The sequence below is a fragment of the Hydra vulgaris genome, chromosome 07 (genome assembly GCF_038396675.1).
Source record: "Hydra vulgaris chromosome 07, alternate assembly HydraT2T_AEP".
Classification (NCBI taxonomy): domain Eukaryota; kingdom Metazoa; phylum Cnidaria; class Hydrozoa; order Anthoathecata; family Hydridae; genus Hydra; species Hydra vulgaris.
The window spans coordinates 13,050,646-13,070,000 of record NC_088926.1 but is presented as its reverse complement, the minus strand read 5'-3'; the positions used below and the strand labels follow the sequence as shown (position 1 = coordinate 13,070,000).

The window sequence follows — 19,355 nt, the reverse complement described above, 5'->3', positions numbered from 1 at the left end:
AAACACAAATTATAGATTGAAAGTTAAATTGAAAATTTATAAGGATTTTAAGATTTTTACACAACTAAATTGACTTTTAGTTGATTAGTAGGAAGTCCAAAGTCGATTAAATTGACTATTACATTTTTCAAAGTCGACTAACTTTAACTTTCGACTAGTTGACTTTTAGTTGATTTAGTAGAAGTTGATAACAACACTAAAAAATTGTTAATAGTCCGAAAGGCACTAGCTTAAGATTGTAACTTGAAACTTAGAAAGACTATTCCATGTTTCAAATATAATTTAATCTCAAAGATTTTGAAAGTTTTTTCAGTTTACTACCTGCTCCGTCTCTTTTGTTCTTTCCAAGTTTTTTTGTTCTGTTCTCAAAGTTGTAAATTTTGATGACCAAACAACTCTTAATTTCAAATCTATTAACTGAAGTTCAAATGCTAAAGCTCTATTGACTTTTTGGAGTGTTTTAAAGTTTATTTCATTGGTGTTTACAATAAGTTAATGTATCAAAAATTGCAAAGTAATTTTTTTTCCCCAGAATATTAGGGGCCCTAAAAGGTTTAAGGGACTAGAGGCAACTAATTAAAAATATTTTAATTTCGAAATTTTTTGTTAATTCAGTCATATTTTATTATATAGCATATATTTAGAGCTATTACAAGGCAATTTTAAAATGATTCTGTTTTTCAATGCACCCTAATATATATATATATATATATATATATATATATATATATATATATATATATATATATATATATATATATATGTATGTATATATGTATATATGTATATATATATATTTTATATATATATATATATATAAAAGCCTATAAGAGCGGAGAAACGCTCTTATAGGCCTGTATATATATATATATATATATATATATATATATATATTATATATATATACACATACATACATATATATATACATATTCTACGCATATATATATATATATATATATATATATATATATATATATATATATATGTATATATGTATATATGTATATATATATATTTTATATATATATATATATATAAAAGCCTATAAGAGCGGAGAAACGCTCTTATAGGCCTGTATATATATATATATATATATATATATATATATATATATATATATATACACATACATACATATATATATACATATTCTACGCATATATATATATATATATATATATATATATATATATATATATATATATATATATATATATATATATATATATATATATATATATATATATATATATATATATATATATATATATACACATACATACATATATATATACATATTCTACGCATATATATATATATATATATATATATATTTATATATATATATATATATATATATATATATATATATATATATATATATATGCGTAGAATATGCGTAGAAGTGTTGCTACATTGATGTAGCAACTCTTCTACGCATGTTTTACAATAAAAAAATAAAGATTTTTTTTTTTTTAAATAATTCACCTCCCCAAAGCCGAGAAGGCCACTACAGATGAGGACGCTACTCGTGGCTATCACCCTCTCTCAACTCTATAACTCCGAAACACGAACCTTGACGAACAAGGCCGCTGCGCAGAGAAACAAGTTTAGCGCGGTACTACCAGGGACATGGTGGGAATCGAACTCGGAACCTCTCGCTTATGAAGCGAGCGCTCTACCACTACACCACTACCGCAAGATAAAAACATTCATAATGTTTTTTTTTTTTTTTAAATTAAATAAAAACAGTCAGAATGTTTTTAAAAGCATTCTATTTTTTTAATTTATATTTTAGTGGTTTTTTAAAGAAACATTGAATTAATTTAGTTTCCTCAATTAAATTAATGGATTTTGTTATAATCTAACCTTAATTTTGTCAGTTTAAAAACCATAGACATGCTACAAGCTGTTGTTTTTTTTACCACAAACTGATATTTAACGCCTTTACTATAGGAATGTATATTTTTTTTTTTTTTTTTTTGTTATTTCACCTCCCCAAGGCCCAGAAGGCCACTACAGATGAGGAGGCTACTTAATTGTGGTTATAACCCTCTCTCAACTCTATAACTATAACAAGTTGAGCGCGGTACTACCAGGGGCATGGTGGGGATTGAACTCGGAACCTCTCGCTTATGAAGCGAGCGCACTACCACTGCATATATATATATATATATATATATATATATATATATATATGCCACTACCGCACACCACTACCGCATATATATATATATATATATATATATATATATATATATCCATATATATCTCATATATTCATATATCTCATATATCCATATAAATTTCATATTTTATGTATATGCAAAAATGTTCTGTCAAGATATACTTCAGTAAAAAAAATTTTTTGAGTAAACAAATTATAAATATTTATTTTTTCATAACTTTGTTGGTTTGCCCAAGGTAATCCAAAATGTTTTTTCACTCAAAACCTTTTACTCAAAGTTTATTACTTAAAAGTCTTCTTTTTTTTTCTTTTCTTTTTTCCCGCTTTCTTTGTTTTTATAAGCTTTTATAATTTTATATTTTTTATAATTATATATTTTTATAATTTCAAAACATTTTATTTATATTTTAAAGTAATTTTTAAATTTTTTATTTTCAGTTGTGTTGTTAAGGTGACAGGCGATATGACTATTTCATTTCCGGCTACAATTATCAATATTCTTTCCACTGACCTTAACCCTCCACAGTTATCATTCAACATTACTGGAATGTCATCTCTGGAGCAAATATACCCAAACAAAGCACTAGTTGAGAAGTATGAACTGTTTAAATATAAATACATTATAACTTGATACAATATTATATTTCAGTAAATTTTTTTAATGTAAACAGCAAATGTTCAGTTTTAATAATAATCCATAGTTCTGGAGTCCATACAAAATCTGATACTTAAAAAAAAAAAATTTTCTTGTTTTTTTTTTTTAATTTTTGCAGTTTCTGAATAACAAAAATGAGAGCAGTCAGAAAATTTTTGTTACTTTTTTTAGTTAGTATAGTTTTTTTTTACTTACTTTTTTTACTTTTTATACTTGGTTTTTTTTAAATTTTTACTTAAATTTTTTTAGTTAGTATAGTTTATTTTATGTCAGTATAGTTTGTTACTTATATTTTTTTAGTTAGTATAGTTTATTTTATGTCAGTATAGTTTGTTACTTATATTTTTTTAGTTAGTATAGTTTATTTTATGTCAGTATAGTTTGTTACTTATATTTTTTTAGTTAGTATAGTTTATTTTATGTCAGTATAGTTTGTTACTTATATTTTTTTAGTTAGTATAGTTTATTTTATGTCAGTATAGTTTGTTACTTATATTTTTTTAGTTAGTATAGTTTATTTTATGTCAGTATAGTTTGTGACTTATATTTTTTTAGTTAGTATAGTTTATTTTATGTCAGTATAGTTTGTTACTATATTATTTTATGTTAGTTTGATGTTAGAGCAAATGTTAAATACATCCGGCTACTGTCTTGTAGAAGGCCTCCTTGGCAAAGACTTTAGGGGTAAACAGATTCTATCTATTGACCAGCCTCGCACCCCTTCCTCATCTATTAGGCTGGCGCAGATGTGTTTTTAATACATTGTTTCCAGTTTAGGATGTTGAATGCTGGATCTTCTTGACTCAATGCATGGGTTTTGCTTGTGTCTCTGTTTTTATGACTAGGCAACTCATTCTATTATCTCCTAATGAGGGTACAGCTCTAAAACTCTGACTACAGCCAGTCTCAGAACCATAAAGTTTTATGGTTCTGAGGCTGGCTGTAGTCAGGTTTCCTGAACTCTGTGGTAGCTCTCAAAGAGGCTAATTCCATCAACAGCTGAAAAATACCAAAGTATTAACAGTGCCATGCTGCGCATGGATGATGTCCCTGTTTGTACTTTTGGTGTGCGTTGCCGAGGCCACATTTGGAGCCCTTTGTTATGGCTTTGGGTTTATTAATAGTAATGTGGCAATTGCTTGGGCTATTAAACGGTGTTCTGAGTACCATCTATGCTTTGAGTCAAGTTCTTCAACAAATTTAAAAATGAAGTACCAAAAACTATAAAACACAAAAAACATCATCACCACGTTCTCTAAACCTATCATTCAGTAATATTCATGGTCTTCGAAGTAACTTTTCTTTTGTTGAGTCTTATTTCTTGCAAAGTTCACCAGACCTACTTGCTCTTTGTGAGACTAATTTGAGTTTAGCTATCTCATCTTGCGATCTTAGTGTTGATGGTTATCTTCCATCAACACTAAGATCGCAAGATAATTTAATTCGTAAAGGCTCCAATCCAATGATTTCGATTGGCAACCAGTGGTTGCCAATCGAAACCATTACTTACATATCTATCAGCAAAATAATTCTCCAGAAAACAGATGTCAGTTTATTACTGCTAGAAACCATTGTAAAAAGGTTTTGTCCAACGCCAAAGCCCGCTATTCTCAGGCCATGAAATCTCATATCTCATCTCAAAAATTAGGCTCTTGCGGCTTCTGGAGAATCTTTAATAGTATTAATAATAAGGACGAATCTTTAATTCCACCTCTCTTGTATGGTTCAGACTTTGTCACCTAAAGACAAAGCTGAATTGTTTGCTAAGAGCATTTCATCAATATTATCTCTTGATTCCATTAGTTGCGTCCTACCTGATATAGTCGCCAAACAGGTTGATTCATTGCTTGACATTCGTATCACTCCAGCTTCTGTATCTAAAGTGATTTCCTGCTTAGACTCTTCTACATTGTGTGGCCCGAACAAAATACCTGTTATTGTTTTGCAGAAGTGTTCTCCGGAGCTGTCATCTATATTCTCAAAATTATTCAACAAGTGTTTATAAGAGTCTTGTTTTCTAGCCTGCTGGAAAGCGGCATCTGTTACCCCTATCTTCAAAAATTCTGGAGAGCGATCTGATTCGTCTAACTACCGTCCCATTAGTCTTCTTCCTATCAGAAGTAAGGTTTTTGAATCTTTAATTAACAAACACTTATTTTCTCATCTTGAATCTAATAACTTTCTGATATGGATTTCGATCTTCTCGTTCTACAGCTGGTTTGCTAACAGTAATAAACGATAGGTTTTATCGTGCATTAGATAAAGGTAGAGAAGTTAAGGCCATTGCTCTTAACATTTCTAAAGTTTTTGATAAAGTCTGGCATGCTGGTCTTCTCCATAGGCTTTCTTCTTACGGTGTACATGGTAACATCTTTATGATTATTGAATCCTTCCTTTCCAATCGTAATATAAAAGTTGTTCTCGATGGACAGCACTCTTCTTCATTTTCTGTAGCTTCAGGGATTCTTCAAGGTCCTATCCTTGGCTCTATACTCTTTTTAATAAGCATTAATGATCTTCCAGATATTCTCACATCTAAGGTGGTATTGTTTGCTGATGATACTACCATTTATTCTTGTTGTGATAAGAAACCAACACTTTCTGATTGCTTGGAGGGGACATTTGACCTTGAAAAGGATCTCACTCCTGCTACAGCATGGGGCTGGTGAACTTCAATACAGACAAAACTCAATTTTTTTCAGCTAATCGTTATCACAATAAGTTAGATCTTTCAATATTTATTAACGGTAATGTACTTGATGAGTCATCTACTAGGATTAACTCTTACTTCTGATCTTTCTTGGAAACCATTTATCAAATCAGTTGCAAAATTAGCATCTGCTAAGGTTACATCTCTTTATCGAGCTCAACACTTTACTTTAGATTTTATTCTCTATCTCTGTATATCTCAATTTTAGACAAGGTGCAAAAACGCATTGTAAACATAGTTGGACCTGCTCTTGCAGCCAACCTCCAACCATTATCACATCATCGTAATGTTGCTTCTCTTTCTCTTTTCTACAAATACTTTAATGGGCACTGCTCTAAAGAGCTAGCGTCTCTTGTGCCATCTAAAATTCATTCTCGTGCTACTCATCATTTTTATTCGTCTAGTTTTTTTCCTCAAACATCAGCTCTTTGGAATTTGCTTCCTTGATCTTGCTTTCCTGATTCATATAATTTGCAATCCTTCAAGGCGTCTGTCAATCATTATCTTGCTCTACAATCTTCATCTTTTCTCTTCCAGTAACCTTCAACTTTAATTAGTGGTTGCTTGCCGCCTTGTTGGAAGCAAAGATGTTTTAAAAAAAAAAATTATCAAATAGTAATAAACATTTATTGATTTTATTTTTTATTGATAACTTTTCAATTTTTATATTTTTATATTTCTAACTTTACTAATTTGAATTTTATGTTGTTTTATTTGTTTTTTTTGTTTTTTTTAGAGAAGGACAAGTATTTGGAAATGACAGTCTAGCATTTAAGTTTAATATGAAAGCATTAGCATCATATTTAATTAAACAGTCTACTGAACAGGGCTCTAAGGCTTCTTACTACAATATTGATATTCTTAAATACCAGGTATTTATTAAAAGAACTTGAAACATTTATTTATTATTGTAACAGATTTTGTTGGTAAGTTAACACTAGAGACTTGAAAAAATTTATTTTTGTAAGTTAACACTAGAGACTTGAAAAAATTTATTTTTTCAAAAGCATTGGATAAATTCATGGCGCCTTATAATTAACAAGCAATGACACACAAAACTTAGGATAAAATGTGGGGGCTGATAATTCAAATGATCAATATGATGAATAATATTTATTTTAAATAAAATATGTATTATTAAATGTCTCCCATGATAAAATGCATTAATTGATATATAAACTTTGACAATTTTTAAAAACAATTTATAAATCTTTCTAGGTTTTTAATAATAAACTTTATTATTTTTTTATTTTGTTGTTTCAATTCATAAAATTAATAATAATATTTATTTATAAATTTTCTGAAACTCCTCTTAACAATTCTAGAATAAATATAAAAAAACATCTCTGAGCCAGAGAATTTAACATATTTGCCCTTTTTTTGATATTAATTTATAATTTATGATATTGCAGAATTTAACATATTTGCCCATTATTTACATGATATAAAACAAGTTTTATATCATGTAAATAATGATATAAAACAAGTTTAATATCATGTAAATAATGATATAAAACAAGTTTAATATCATGTAAATAATGATATAAAACAAGTTTAATATCATGTAAAAAAAAAAGTTAAACAATATACTGTTAGGGTAACTACACCTTTAAATAAGAATATATTTTAAAGAAACAAGGAATACTTTTAAAATTACAGAACAGAAACTTTAAATCAATTAGTAATAACAAAAAACTAGCAACTAAAGTGTAAATGAATGTTTAGCTTAATGAATAATTTAACAAGACAACCTATAAAATGATACCGTTTTTTAAAAATGTTATGTAACAAGTTTTTAAAATATACCAAAAAAATGATCTGCAACTACATTGGCCAAATATTGGCTCGACAAAGCTAAGGCATTAGTGTAAGAACAGATTTAAAATTTTCAGAGACCATTCTTTGTTTGATTTTGTGTAGAAAGTTTGCAGTGGTTGATAAAAAAATTAGACAGTATATTACCATGATGTCGTTCCATATCAAAAGAGTAATGCTTCGAAATAAGCATAAAAGTGTTGCACAGGGGTATCCAACAAACTTTATCTATAATAGAGTTAAAGAGTACAAATGAGAAGAAAACCCATTGAACAGTATTATCAAAAGGAATGTTATATGACAACAAATGTGAAGTTTTTGAAATATTTGACTTTTTAATTATTTGTTGGACACTTAAAAAATATGTGGCAGATCCTTGTCTTAACTAGCTGAATTCTTTTTCAAGTGGGTCTGTGGAAAGTTTTCCCAACATAACATATTTGTGTGTTTCTCTTAATAATCTTAATGTCAGCTCAACAATTCCTTTACATGTATGAAATGTCCTGTATCATGTGTTAAATGTTTTATACGCTTCCCCTGATTACTTGTCATATGTAATTGCCATTTCTCCAATACTTTCAAATCTAATACTTTTCCAAAAAGACCACTTCCATGATACAATAACATTTTTTTGCACCTGATTGTAGAGAATTATACAAGCTTTTTGATCAAAAAATTATCAAAAACTACTTTTAAATGTTTGAATAGAAGGTAGTTTAAAATCATCACGTAATTTTTTATAAGGTGTATCAGAGGTTGCAAAATACTCAAATGCTCTGATGATTACACTAAGACTATTCTTATTTTTATTCTTGAAATCAATTTGCTCATTCATAACTATTTCTTATCTTTTTGGTGTCAAACGGTTCAAATATCCCAAGATTTCTTCAAATTTAGACCATGTGTTAACAACACTAGACTAGGGATGTACCGGAATTCCGTAAATATTTCAATTTTAACCTAAATGGAAAAATAGAAAACAAATAAATAATCTTAAATATAAATATTGTGCAGGTTGAAACTTTCAATAAATAAAATTATAAAAAACACATAAAAACAACATATTAGATATAAATGAAATAAGAATCAAATTAATGAAATAGGTTATATAAATATTATAGGTTATAAATATATATTATATATCCACGAGGTTAAGGTACAGACTTTCACTTTCAGTTTTGAAGGAAAAAAAATCATAAATATATTTCTTGTTACAGAATTCCGGCCGGAATTTTATTAACAATTCTGGCAAATCCCGTTCCGGCGGAAACTCAAAATTTCCATTCCGGTACATCCCTACATTAGACATGTATATATTTTACTTTTTACACCTTTGAAATATGCTTCAAACTTTGAATAGCTATCAAATTTAATGAGAAATTTTGGTGTTGCATAATTAACAAAGTCTGTGTGTTGTACACGTTTACTATCTGAAATGAAGGTTATAATTTCTGCAGAAAAATTGCGTTTTTTATTTAACAATGTGTCACAAAAGTCATTTTCGTAGTTGTGCTAAAAATAAATCAATTTCATCAAAATAATTTTGACTAGAGGATAATACACGTTTAGTTGATCTTAAAGAGGGTATAGATGTTGGTATTTGACTTAAAGGAACATTGGGCCAAATTGATTGTGGGTTTTTTGGTTTTTCCTTTTACTTTAACTTTTTCAAAATTTTTGGGCCAGTGTAGTTCACGACTACACTGTTGCTTGTCACTTAAATTTGCATTAGGAATGCATTTTATCCAACATTTTTTCTCTTCTTCATCTTTTGGAAATCTATAAACTGACATTTTAGATTTGTTTGACTTTTTTTTCTGTGATAAGTAATTTGTAGAACAGCCCTTTGTAGACTTTGTGCTTTGTGACACAGCATTTTTTTGCCATTTTTTTTAACAGACTAAGTAAAGAAGCATAAAAGAATCAAACAAACTTCTTTAGTCTTCTGCATCCATTTTATAGAAGTTAACATCAGCCCCCAAATTTTTTTCTAAGATTTGCGTGTCACGGTCTGTTACTTAAAGAGTGCTATGGGTGAATTAAAATTTTGTTTACTAACAAAATTCAAAATTAATTTTTTTTTTTAGAATTTCTTTTTTTATATATATCAAAGCATTTTAGTGGCCTTTTGTAATTTTTTCCTCTTTTTTTTATGCAACTCTAGCTAACTTTAATTGTATTTTGGATAAAATTTTGTATGTAATTTATTAGAGGGCACAAAATGTTCATCCACTCACAAATTTTCTTCGATGTTTCCTTATTAAAATAAAATAGAGTTTTTCTGCAATGCTTTATTATATGAATTGTCTCTTCTGTAATAACTGTGTGGATTTTTGTAAACTCAATTGTTTTAATTGTGTTTAGAACCAATTTATAACATCATTAGTGTTTTTCCAGTATTGTAAATGTAAATTATTTAAAGAATGTTATTAATTTTATCCAATTTAATTTTGCTTACATGTCACAAAAGTTTATGATTTGTTTTAAATCAATAAAGTTGCATCTGAAAATTTTATTCAGTGATCAAAAATCTAGGAAAATGCATTTAACCAATCAGATATTATTACTCAAGCTTGGCACAAAACAAAATTGAATCTGATATTTTACACAAAGATTTTTTAATTTTTATTATTACTTTTTAAGATTAATTCACTTCCAATAAGGCTGCAACAACTATTAAGTTGGGAGTTACTAGAAAACAAAGTTAAATAGCAAGGAAACAGTTGACAGAAGACTTGAAAAGTTGAAGGTTGTTTGAATCAGCAAAACTTGAAGATGGGAGTGAGTTCCAAAGTATTTAAGTGTTGAGAAAAAAACTAGATAAATAAAAGTTTTTAGAGTGTGAAGGGACAGATACAGTATAAGGTTTTGACGACTTAAACAAGAATGAGTTTTGGTTGATAGAACTAGAGATGATAGCACTTTTGAGCAGAGATCATAATAGTATTTGTATTAAAGAGGAAGAGATGCAACCTTATGATGATGGAAAGGAGGCTCAAGCCTGGCAGATAAAACAGGTCCAACTATATCTATAATGTGTTTTTGGTCCTTGTCTAAAAGAGAAAGAGTATCATTAGAAAAACCAGCCCAAATATTACAATAGTATCAACAAGCATGATAAAAAGAAGCTACCTTAGCAGATGCTAACATTTTAATGGATTATATATACAGTATCGGACAAAACGAGTGCAACCAAATAATGCTAATTTAGTTTCTTTATATAAAAGTGCTGCATTTTTTCAATTTACAGAAATAACTATGTAACTGTTTAGAGACAAAGTTCTTCAAATTTTATTCATCACAAAGTTCATTATTTGTACACGAAAATTTATCAATTAATCAAAAGTATTAAAAAAAGTTGATTTCCTTCTGGACAAAAAAGTGCAACTCGACAAAATGTTGACCAAACTGTATTTCGCTATCAATATTTCGTGGCGAATCCTTTGTTGTCGATCACAGCCTTGCATCTTTGAGGCACAGATTCGATCAGGTGATCAATGAAACTTTGTGGAATCGCTGCCCAGGCCTTTTGGATTTGTTCAAACAGTTGATCCTTATTACCAACACCTTCACGATTAATTCTGCAGTTGATGATCTCCCACAGGTTCTCGATAGGGTTGAGATCCGGAGATTGAGGCAGCCAATCCATCACCGATAGGTGGTTGTCTTGAAACCACTGCTTGACTACTTTTGCAGTGTGTTCCGGATCGTTGTCTTGCTGAAAAACCCATTTTATTGGCATATTCCATTCAGCATGAGGTAACATAACATCTTTCAGGATATTTTTATACATGAAACAGTCCATTATTCCATCTTTTCGATGTATTGGACCTAGACCGTTAGCGGAAAAACACCCCCAGACCATTACATTGCCTCCACCATGCTTCACGGTCTTATGGCAGTAACGTAAATTGAGGCGTTTTCCGGTCGACGTACACGGCAAATGCCATCGCTCCCAATGATGTTGAACTTCGATTCATCACTGAACAGGACAGTTCGCCATTTCTGCACATTCCAGTCAATATGAGATGTAGCAAACAGGAGTCTTTTCTTCTGGTTTTTTAATGAAATTAGCGGTTTCTTTGCATGGCATCGAGAAAACAATCCGGCTTCAACAGCACGTCGTCTGATTGTTCGGTCCAATACCGGCAGCTCTAATTGCTTTTGTATCTCGACTGATGATATCCAGGGATCCTTCTTGACAGATCTGACGATCATAGAATCCTCTCTAGAAGTGGTGGAATGCGGTCTCCCACCTTTGTTATCTGCTGCCAACTTCCCCGTAGAACGATATTTGGAACATAGTCTTGATACGGTCCATTTTTTCACGCGATATTTATCACAAATCCTTTTTTATGACATTCCACTTACGTAATCGCCAATAATTTTCTTTCTTAGTTTCAATCCAAGACTGTCGGGAGCCATTTTTGCACTTGAAGTCATAAAAATGATAAAAATAAATAATCACGCTTCTCAAGGCTTACCGTGTTACATTTACCTTGTGATGATGCAATAATGCTCTGTGGAACACAACATCTTGGTTGGATGTGGATTGTATTGATGTAATGAAACACTTGTTGTATTTCACTTCTTGTATTGATGTTTTTCGATAAAACACTTTGATAAAACTCACTTCGATAAACTGTCTTGATAATACTAAGTGATTGAATGCCATATACTGGCTGAATTACATGTTGATTTACATGTCTCTTATATAGTAAAATGAACCTGTGTGAACCTGTTCTGGAAGATTCTAGATGCTTCTTTTCGATGTTTCTGGAAGCTTCTGGATGCGTCTGGATGCTTCTGAATGTTTCTGGATATTTCTGGATGCTACTGGATGCTTCCAGATGCTTCTTCTGGAAACTTCTGGAAGCTTCTGCATGCTTCTGGAAACTTCTGGATACTTCCTTTAACTATTAAAAAACTTCCGTGACGTTGGCATGGACCAGACTTAACAAAATGAAACAAACCAAAAAAGTTGCACTTGTTTTGTCCGCTGCAAAATGGCACTTGTCAACGAAATTCTGCCTGTGTGCTGTCACCTGTCAGCTGATTGCTCATGTCATGGCATGCTATGACTCCAGACTCCTGAACTGTTTGCTGTGGTAGTATAGTTCGTTTCGTTTTTAAGACATGTAAAATTAGGAACACTTTTTAGCATTGTTCGATGTTGGTTGCAAAAGTTTTGTCCAATACTGTATATATTATTTCCATGAGAGGTATTGTTTATCAATTGTTATTGCTCTTGCACATATTGAAAGAGCAGTAGCGCTTGCCTCGTTGCCTCCATCTATGCATGATAGAATCTTTCAGCAGTTAGCAAGTCAGCTGTAGAATAAGAAGATTGTAAAGCATACAGATGAGCTTGAGTATCATTTTCAACAACAAACTTTGTCCTTGGGAAGTGCATACAAGTTTCCAACATGTTCTCTCATCAAATGAGCAAACATGTTGCATTATGGTATGTTTACTAGTCCACAGTCTAGTAAACAGTACCATAAATTTTTTTGCCTGACATCTTTCCATTTCCAGGCTCTGAATAAAGTGTAATAATTTTAATATATAGTGTTATGCTTGTGACCTTGTACTGAATTTTGCAGTTTACAATATAAACTTTACAAAATAAAAATCAAATACTAATATAAAATGACAGGTCTAAATGCCTGTTCGCATATATAGGCATTTAAGAGGAAAGATATTAAATAACTAGAAATCAGTTGTAGAGTAGAATATTTAAACTATATATATATATATATATTTGGGTTTTTTTAAGGTGGTTTTTTTTGAGTTAGGTTTTTTTGCAAACATTGCCACTACAGTTATGGAGGTTTCTCATCTTTTGATTAATTTATTTGCAACTCTTTCTCATTCTTAAACTTTAAAATATGAAACTTGTTAAACAAGATGGCTGTTGCATTAAAGTTAAGCGTTTACTCAATAATAATATTTTAACTTAATTATTTTTCATAATATGCTTCATATTAAGAAATATAATTAAATACAAAAACAACAAAGTAAAATACCTGTTTGCAAAATATTTTCCTATTATTTAGAACAATTTTAGTTAAATGCAGAAGATGAAAATGATATTTTCAGCAAGAAATGCTAGAATTTGTTGTTTTTTTATAAACTTAAATTTAGTTCTTTGTAAATTTAGATTAAATGTATAAAAATGGTATTTTGTTAGTTAACGTTTTAACGTTGTTACATTTTTTTATTTTTATATTAACTGCACATTTATCAAATTATAATTCAAAATATAAATATCCAAAATAAAGACAAATGAAAACATTTTTCTTCAAATTAATAGTTACATTGTTATAACTATTTGATGACAGTTATATTTAACTTTTTTGTTATATTTACCTTTAACTTTTTTTTTTTTTTTTTTGTTCTTTGTTTCTTTAAATGTTTTATTTCTTCGTTTATCTTTTTTAAAAAAAAGGTACGCTGCAATGGTGCTAGTTCATTACCTCTTCAATTGACAGCTAATTGGCAATGTGAAAAAGAAATAACAAGTTTTAAAGTGGCTTACAAAGTAAATGATACTTGTATGTCTTCACCAGTTTCATTAACTAATGTATCAATAATTGCTCCTGTGAATGGTGAAGCGGCAATGGTACAATCGAAACCAGCAGCAATTTGGTGAGATTTTTTTTTTTTTAACATTTTTAACAAGTAGTTTAGATTTAAAGTGGATCCTTCAATTCTTTCTTTAGTTTCTTTTTCTTAAGTCTTTTTCTAAAGTATCATTTCTATAGTATCAAAAGTTATAAAGCTTTTTGCTTTATTCTAACTGATTCTAGAAAGGTAATGCAGATTCAAAATATTCTAAAATTTATGTGTTTTGCTGTAATCATTAATATTATTTTAGGATTGATGAACAACAAAAGTGTATTTGGAAATTATCATCTATTTCTTCTGATGAATCTCAGGGTCAGCACTTTTATTATAAAAAAAAATACTTTTTTATATATTTGATTCAGATATAAAATTGTATTTTTTTTAATTATAGGTTCCAATTCTTTATTTGCAAGCTTTAGTGTTACCTGTGGTCCTTCAGACCCTGCTCCAATTAACGTTCAGTTTATGGGCGAAGGAAGCACTATTAGTTTATTACAGTTTGAACTAACATCGCCTGCGTATAAATTATCTCTTGTTAAAAAAAGATTTGCCACTGGTAATTTTTCGTGTTTTTATTTAATGTTTTAAGTTAATAAAATTATTGTCTGTTGAATATAACGCAAAACACACACTTTCTCTCTCTACCTCCCTCTTTATTTTAATTTTATTTTAAACACCCAAAGACATTTTACTTTCAACTTGAATTTATTTTTATTTTTTTCTAAAATTTTTATGGTTATGATTGTCAAACTTTTATAAGTTTTAAATTCTTATAAGTTTTAGTAAGTTTTTAGCATAAAGCTATTGATCAACATTTTTTGAGAAGTCTATATTAATAAATATCAGTAAGCATTATATTTTAACATCTATAAAGATCATGGATTTATTATCAAAATCGTGTAACAAGTTTCTTTTTTTCGATCTTATTTTGCATTCTAGCTAATCAAAACTAGTATGTGTAACTCGGTTCTTAACAAAACCAGTATGTTTAATATATCTTGGTTCTTAAAAAAAATTCTAAAAGACATGCTTTACAAACATCAACAGTTTGCCGGCCCATTTTTAATGACCATTTGTGTTGAAAATGGTCTTTTAATTGACTTATGTCTTTATACAGTTTTAGTTGAATAAAATTAAAATTTTATTCAACTTTATCTTTTTCTTAGCTTTAAAATCAAAATTAATTTTAACTTTGTTACCTTTTATCTTTTGTCTTTATTACATTTTATCTTTTGTCTTTGTTACCTTTTATCTTTTATCTTTGTTACTTTTTATCTTTTGTCTTTGTTACCTTTTATCTTTTGTCTGTCAAAATTTCATATTTTTAAGAATACACCATTTTTAGTCTCTGACTTAATAAAGTTATAATAAAAGTATAATTGAAATTGTTATTTTTATAAATTTATACTTATTTTAGTAGTTTTCTTTTTATTTATTTATAACTACTAATTATTGTTTATTTTGCTAATTTAGGGAAATTTCTTGTTGAGGGATCATGAATATGTTTACATAACGTTTTGGCGCGATCATATTATATTATTCGCAGATAATTAAAAAAAAGTTCAACTATTTCACTGATCTGCACTTTAAATAGTATATATTTTTTTAATACGTTTACTAACTCGAACAAAGCAGCCGTTATAATTAGCTTACATTAATTAAATTTAAAGTTAAGCTTATTCTGGAAATTCTCTGAAACGAATTTTATACTGTGAGAAAACGTAAACAATCACTGCTTCCTTTAAAATAGCTTGCTTAAAAGATAACCTCGCTTGTTAATAAGATTTCTTTTCATATATTGTGTTATTTTTATTTAAAGTGTAGAGATAATCGAAATCGAATGGTTTTATACATGTTTCTGTAAAATATGTACATATTTTACATTACATACATACATGCATATATACATACACAAATATAGATATATATATATATATATATATATATATATATATATATATATATATATATATATATAAATATATAAATATATATATATATATATATGCATAAATATATATATATGTGCATAAATATATATACGTATATATATATACATATATATATATTTGCATATATACATATATATATGCATAAATATATATACGTATATATATACATATATATATGTGCATAAATATATATACGTATATATATACATATATATATATATATATATATATATATATATATATATATATGCATATATACATATATATATATATATATATATATATATATATATATATATATATATATATATATATATATATATATATATATATACATACATATATATATATATATATATATAAATATATATATATATATACATATATATATATATATATATATATATATATATATACATACATATATATATATATATATATATATATATATATATGCATATATACATATATATATATATATATATATATATATATATATATATATATATACATACATATATATATATATATATATATATATAAATATATATATATATATACATATATATATATATATATATATATATATATATATATATATATACATACATATATATATATATATATATATATATATATATATATATATATATATACATATATATATATATATATATATATATATACATATATATATATATATATATATATATATATATATATATATATATATATATATATATATATGTAAATATATATATTTTTTTATGTTTTATCTAATGAAGTATAAAAATTTGTATACTTGAGCGTCACTTGTGGAAATCATATTTAAAAAGTTTTATGATTCTCTCGCGCTTTTAATTTATTTTTTTAAAACTCTTATTTTTTAAATTATTTGTTCTGTATTGTAATTTTTTATTATTTTCAATAGGGTGGGAGTGAATTAAGGGCAAAATCTAACACACTGTGTAATAAGTTTGTTGCTATTTTAATTTACTTTTAAATAAAAAAATAATTTAGTTATTTACTAAAGGAACAGAGAAACTAAATTTTATGCTTAAAGATCCGTAATTGTACTAACAAGTTATAAATCCGAACTTCATACAAAAACTTAAAAACGAAGCTTGATTCTAACAAATTTAACTAAAAAAATTTTAAAATATGCTCTAATTTCTTTATACTATATATTTAACCTTTTCTTTAAAAATAATTTTATTTTTAAATATTTTTGGATGAAATTTTAGAAATATATATATAATTCATTAAGTTGAGAAAATTTTTTGATGATCAAATGATTATACAGTGGCGGGATGTTGACTCTATCTATTTCTACGTACATTCCACCAATATACGTTTATAAGTTCTCCTTATGTAAAATATATATATTTTTTACAAATGATTATATATATAAAAAATATATATATAATTTTCAAATAATTATACAGTGGTGGGATGTTGACTCTATCTATTTCTACGCACTCACTACCAATATACGTTTATACTTATCTCCTTATGTAAAAAAAAATATATATATATATATTTTACATAAGGAGAACTTATAAACGTATATTGGTGGTGGGTGCGTTGAAATGGATGGAGTCAACATCCCACCACTGTTTAATCATTTGATTATCAAAAAATGTTCTCAACTTAATGAAGGCGCAAGTTACGGTTACAGCATTCGCACATACATTTGTAAGCATTAGCGTACTTTATTTTACAGGTCTATTCACTGTGCGCATAACGTCGTAACCTGGATACAAGCTACAAATAACTAAATTTGAAATTTAATTCGAGTTTCGACTAAAATTTAATTTTCGATGGGAAAAATAATTTATATAATGTATAAAAGTATTCAAGATATTCAAATGTTCAAAGGATTCAACGCCACCAAATGTTTAAAATAGCTCAAAACTTTATTAAAAAAAAAAAACGTTAAGTTTTGTATCAATAAAAAATACATGAATTAAGAATACTACTTTTTTTTCTTTTTTTTTTTTGCCTCAATTTTATCGGAAAACATTCATTTTAATCGGTTCTAAAGACAATAACTTGAAATATACAGACGCAAAACCTATGAAATTTTTTACATGTTTTCGAAACATTTAAGTTAAATAACGACATTGGAAGATTATTAGAGTACATCAAAAATTATGGCATCTTTTTATATAAACTAATAGTAAAAAAATTTATAAAGTTTAAAAATTTTAGGAGTTTATCAAAATTTAAATCAAGAGAATTTTAAAATTTTGAAATGTCGGCCCCTTGAAAATAGTATAACAACCATTTACGGAAATTTTGAAATGATTCGCAGTACTGGTTCTCAGGATATCGCGTTTTTAGTCGGTCTTCTTTGCGAAATTCAATAACAAAAAAAAAATACAAAGGAAAATTAAATTTTGGGTTTTAATGCTATGCACAGTGGGCCAAGATTGACATAAAATGGACAGAAAATCATAACTCGTTTATTTTTCAAGTTGTCAATTCGAAATTTTTATCAGTGACTTTAGTCATCATGAGAAGTCAGAGTAAAAATATAAAAAACTTAAAACTAAAAAAAAAGTTACATTAAAAGTTTAATACAATCTTTGTTAAGTTCAAGTTCTTTAATATATTTCGAACTCATTCATAGAAAACTAATAATTGGATCTGAACTGCACAATAATCTTCGCATAACGTCTTCATTAGTGACTTTTCTTGAATATTTTCTCGTATGGTGTTCTCTCCAATTTTTAACGTCTTTGTTTCGACATTTCTGAGCATCTTCAGAAAGAAGATTTACTATTACTGGCTTATCTCTTACAAATTGAGAATTATGAATTATAATTTTATGTACCATGTGAGGCATTGGGAACCATGGGTACAGAGAAACGTAGAGCTCTCCTGTTTTTTTGATATACTTTTCAGGTTCGTCAGCGTTAGTTTGATGTTTGCACGATAAAACACAAAAAATGACGTAGAAACGTTTCATGAGATTTTAATCTAAGCTAAGTATTTCATCAGACAACTTATAGTTTCGGAATACTTTTCGTGCCGTGTTTCCATTATTTGTTGTACCTAAACTGCTGCTTTTTGGTACATATACAACTAAACCTAAGTAATATTTCATCTTTTGTTGAACAATAATCTTCTTTTTTTTTTAATAACAATTTCTTTAGCACCTATCCTAATTCGATTTTATAACTTATATAAAGGCAGCATTCAATCAATGCATTTAATGTTTTTAATCCAAGCTCAATGAAAACTGTATTAGAATTTTTTGAAAAAGCAACATTTAGATTGTTTATATCTGCAGGGGTCAGTCCACAAATACTACATACTTAAAAAGAATTACTAATTATAGTACGAAAACTATAGTAGTCACTTTTCCATCAATCAATGGGGATTCCAACTTATGTTTGATAA

The 19,355-nt window shown here is 27.7% G+C and overlaps 1 protein-coding gene across 4 annotated transcripts in view; it reads left to right on the top strand.

Moving 5' to 3' along the window:
• LOC105843033 (F-BAR domain only protein 2) overlaps nt 1-15,834 on the top strand; it is a 90,587-nt gene extending 74,753 nt beyond the window's left edge. For 3 of the 4 annotated variants that reach the window (XM_065801099.1, XM_065801101.1, XM_065801100.1), the window contains exons 22-27: nt 2,630-2,785; nt 6,293-6,428; nt 13,820-14,019; nt 14,249-14,310; nt 14,390-14,554; nt 15,472-15,794. In XM_065801099.1, the coding sequence (XP_065657171.1) occupies nt 2,630-2,785; nt 6,293-6,428; nt 13,820-14,019; nt 14,249-14,310; nt 14,390-14,554; nt 15,472-15,497 (745 nt within the window). In that variant the 3' untranslated portion in view covers nt 15,498-15,794. Of the gene's footprint in view, nt 1-2,629; nt 2,786-6,292; nt 6,429-13,819; nt 14,020-14,248; nt 14,311-14,389; nt 14,555-15,471 lie in introns of all 4 variants that reach the window. The other variant, XM_065801098.1, reaches the window with a different exon arrangement.
• Nucleotides 15,835-19,355: the final 3,521 nt, after the last annotated feature.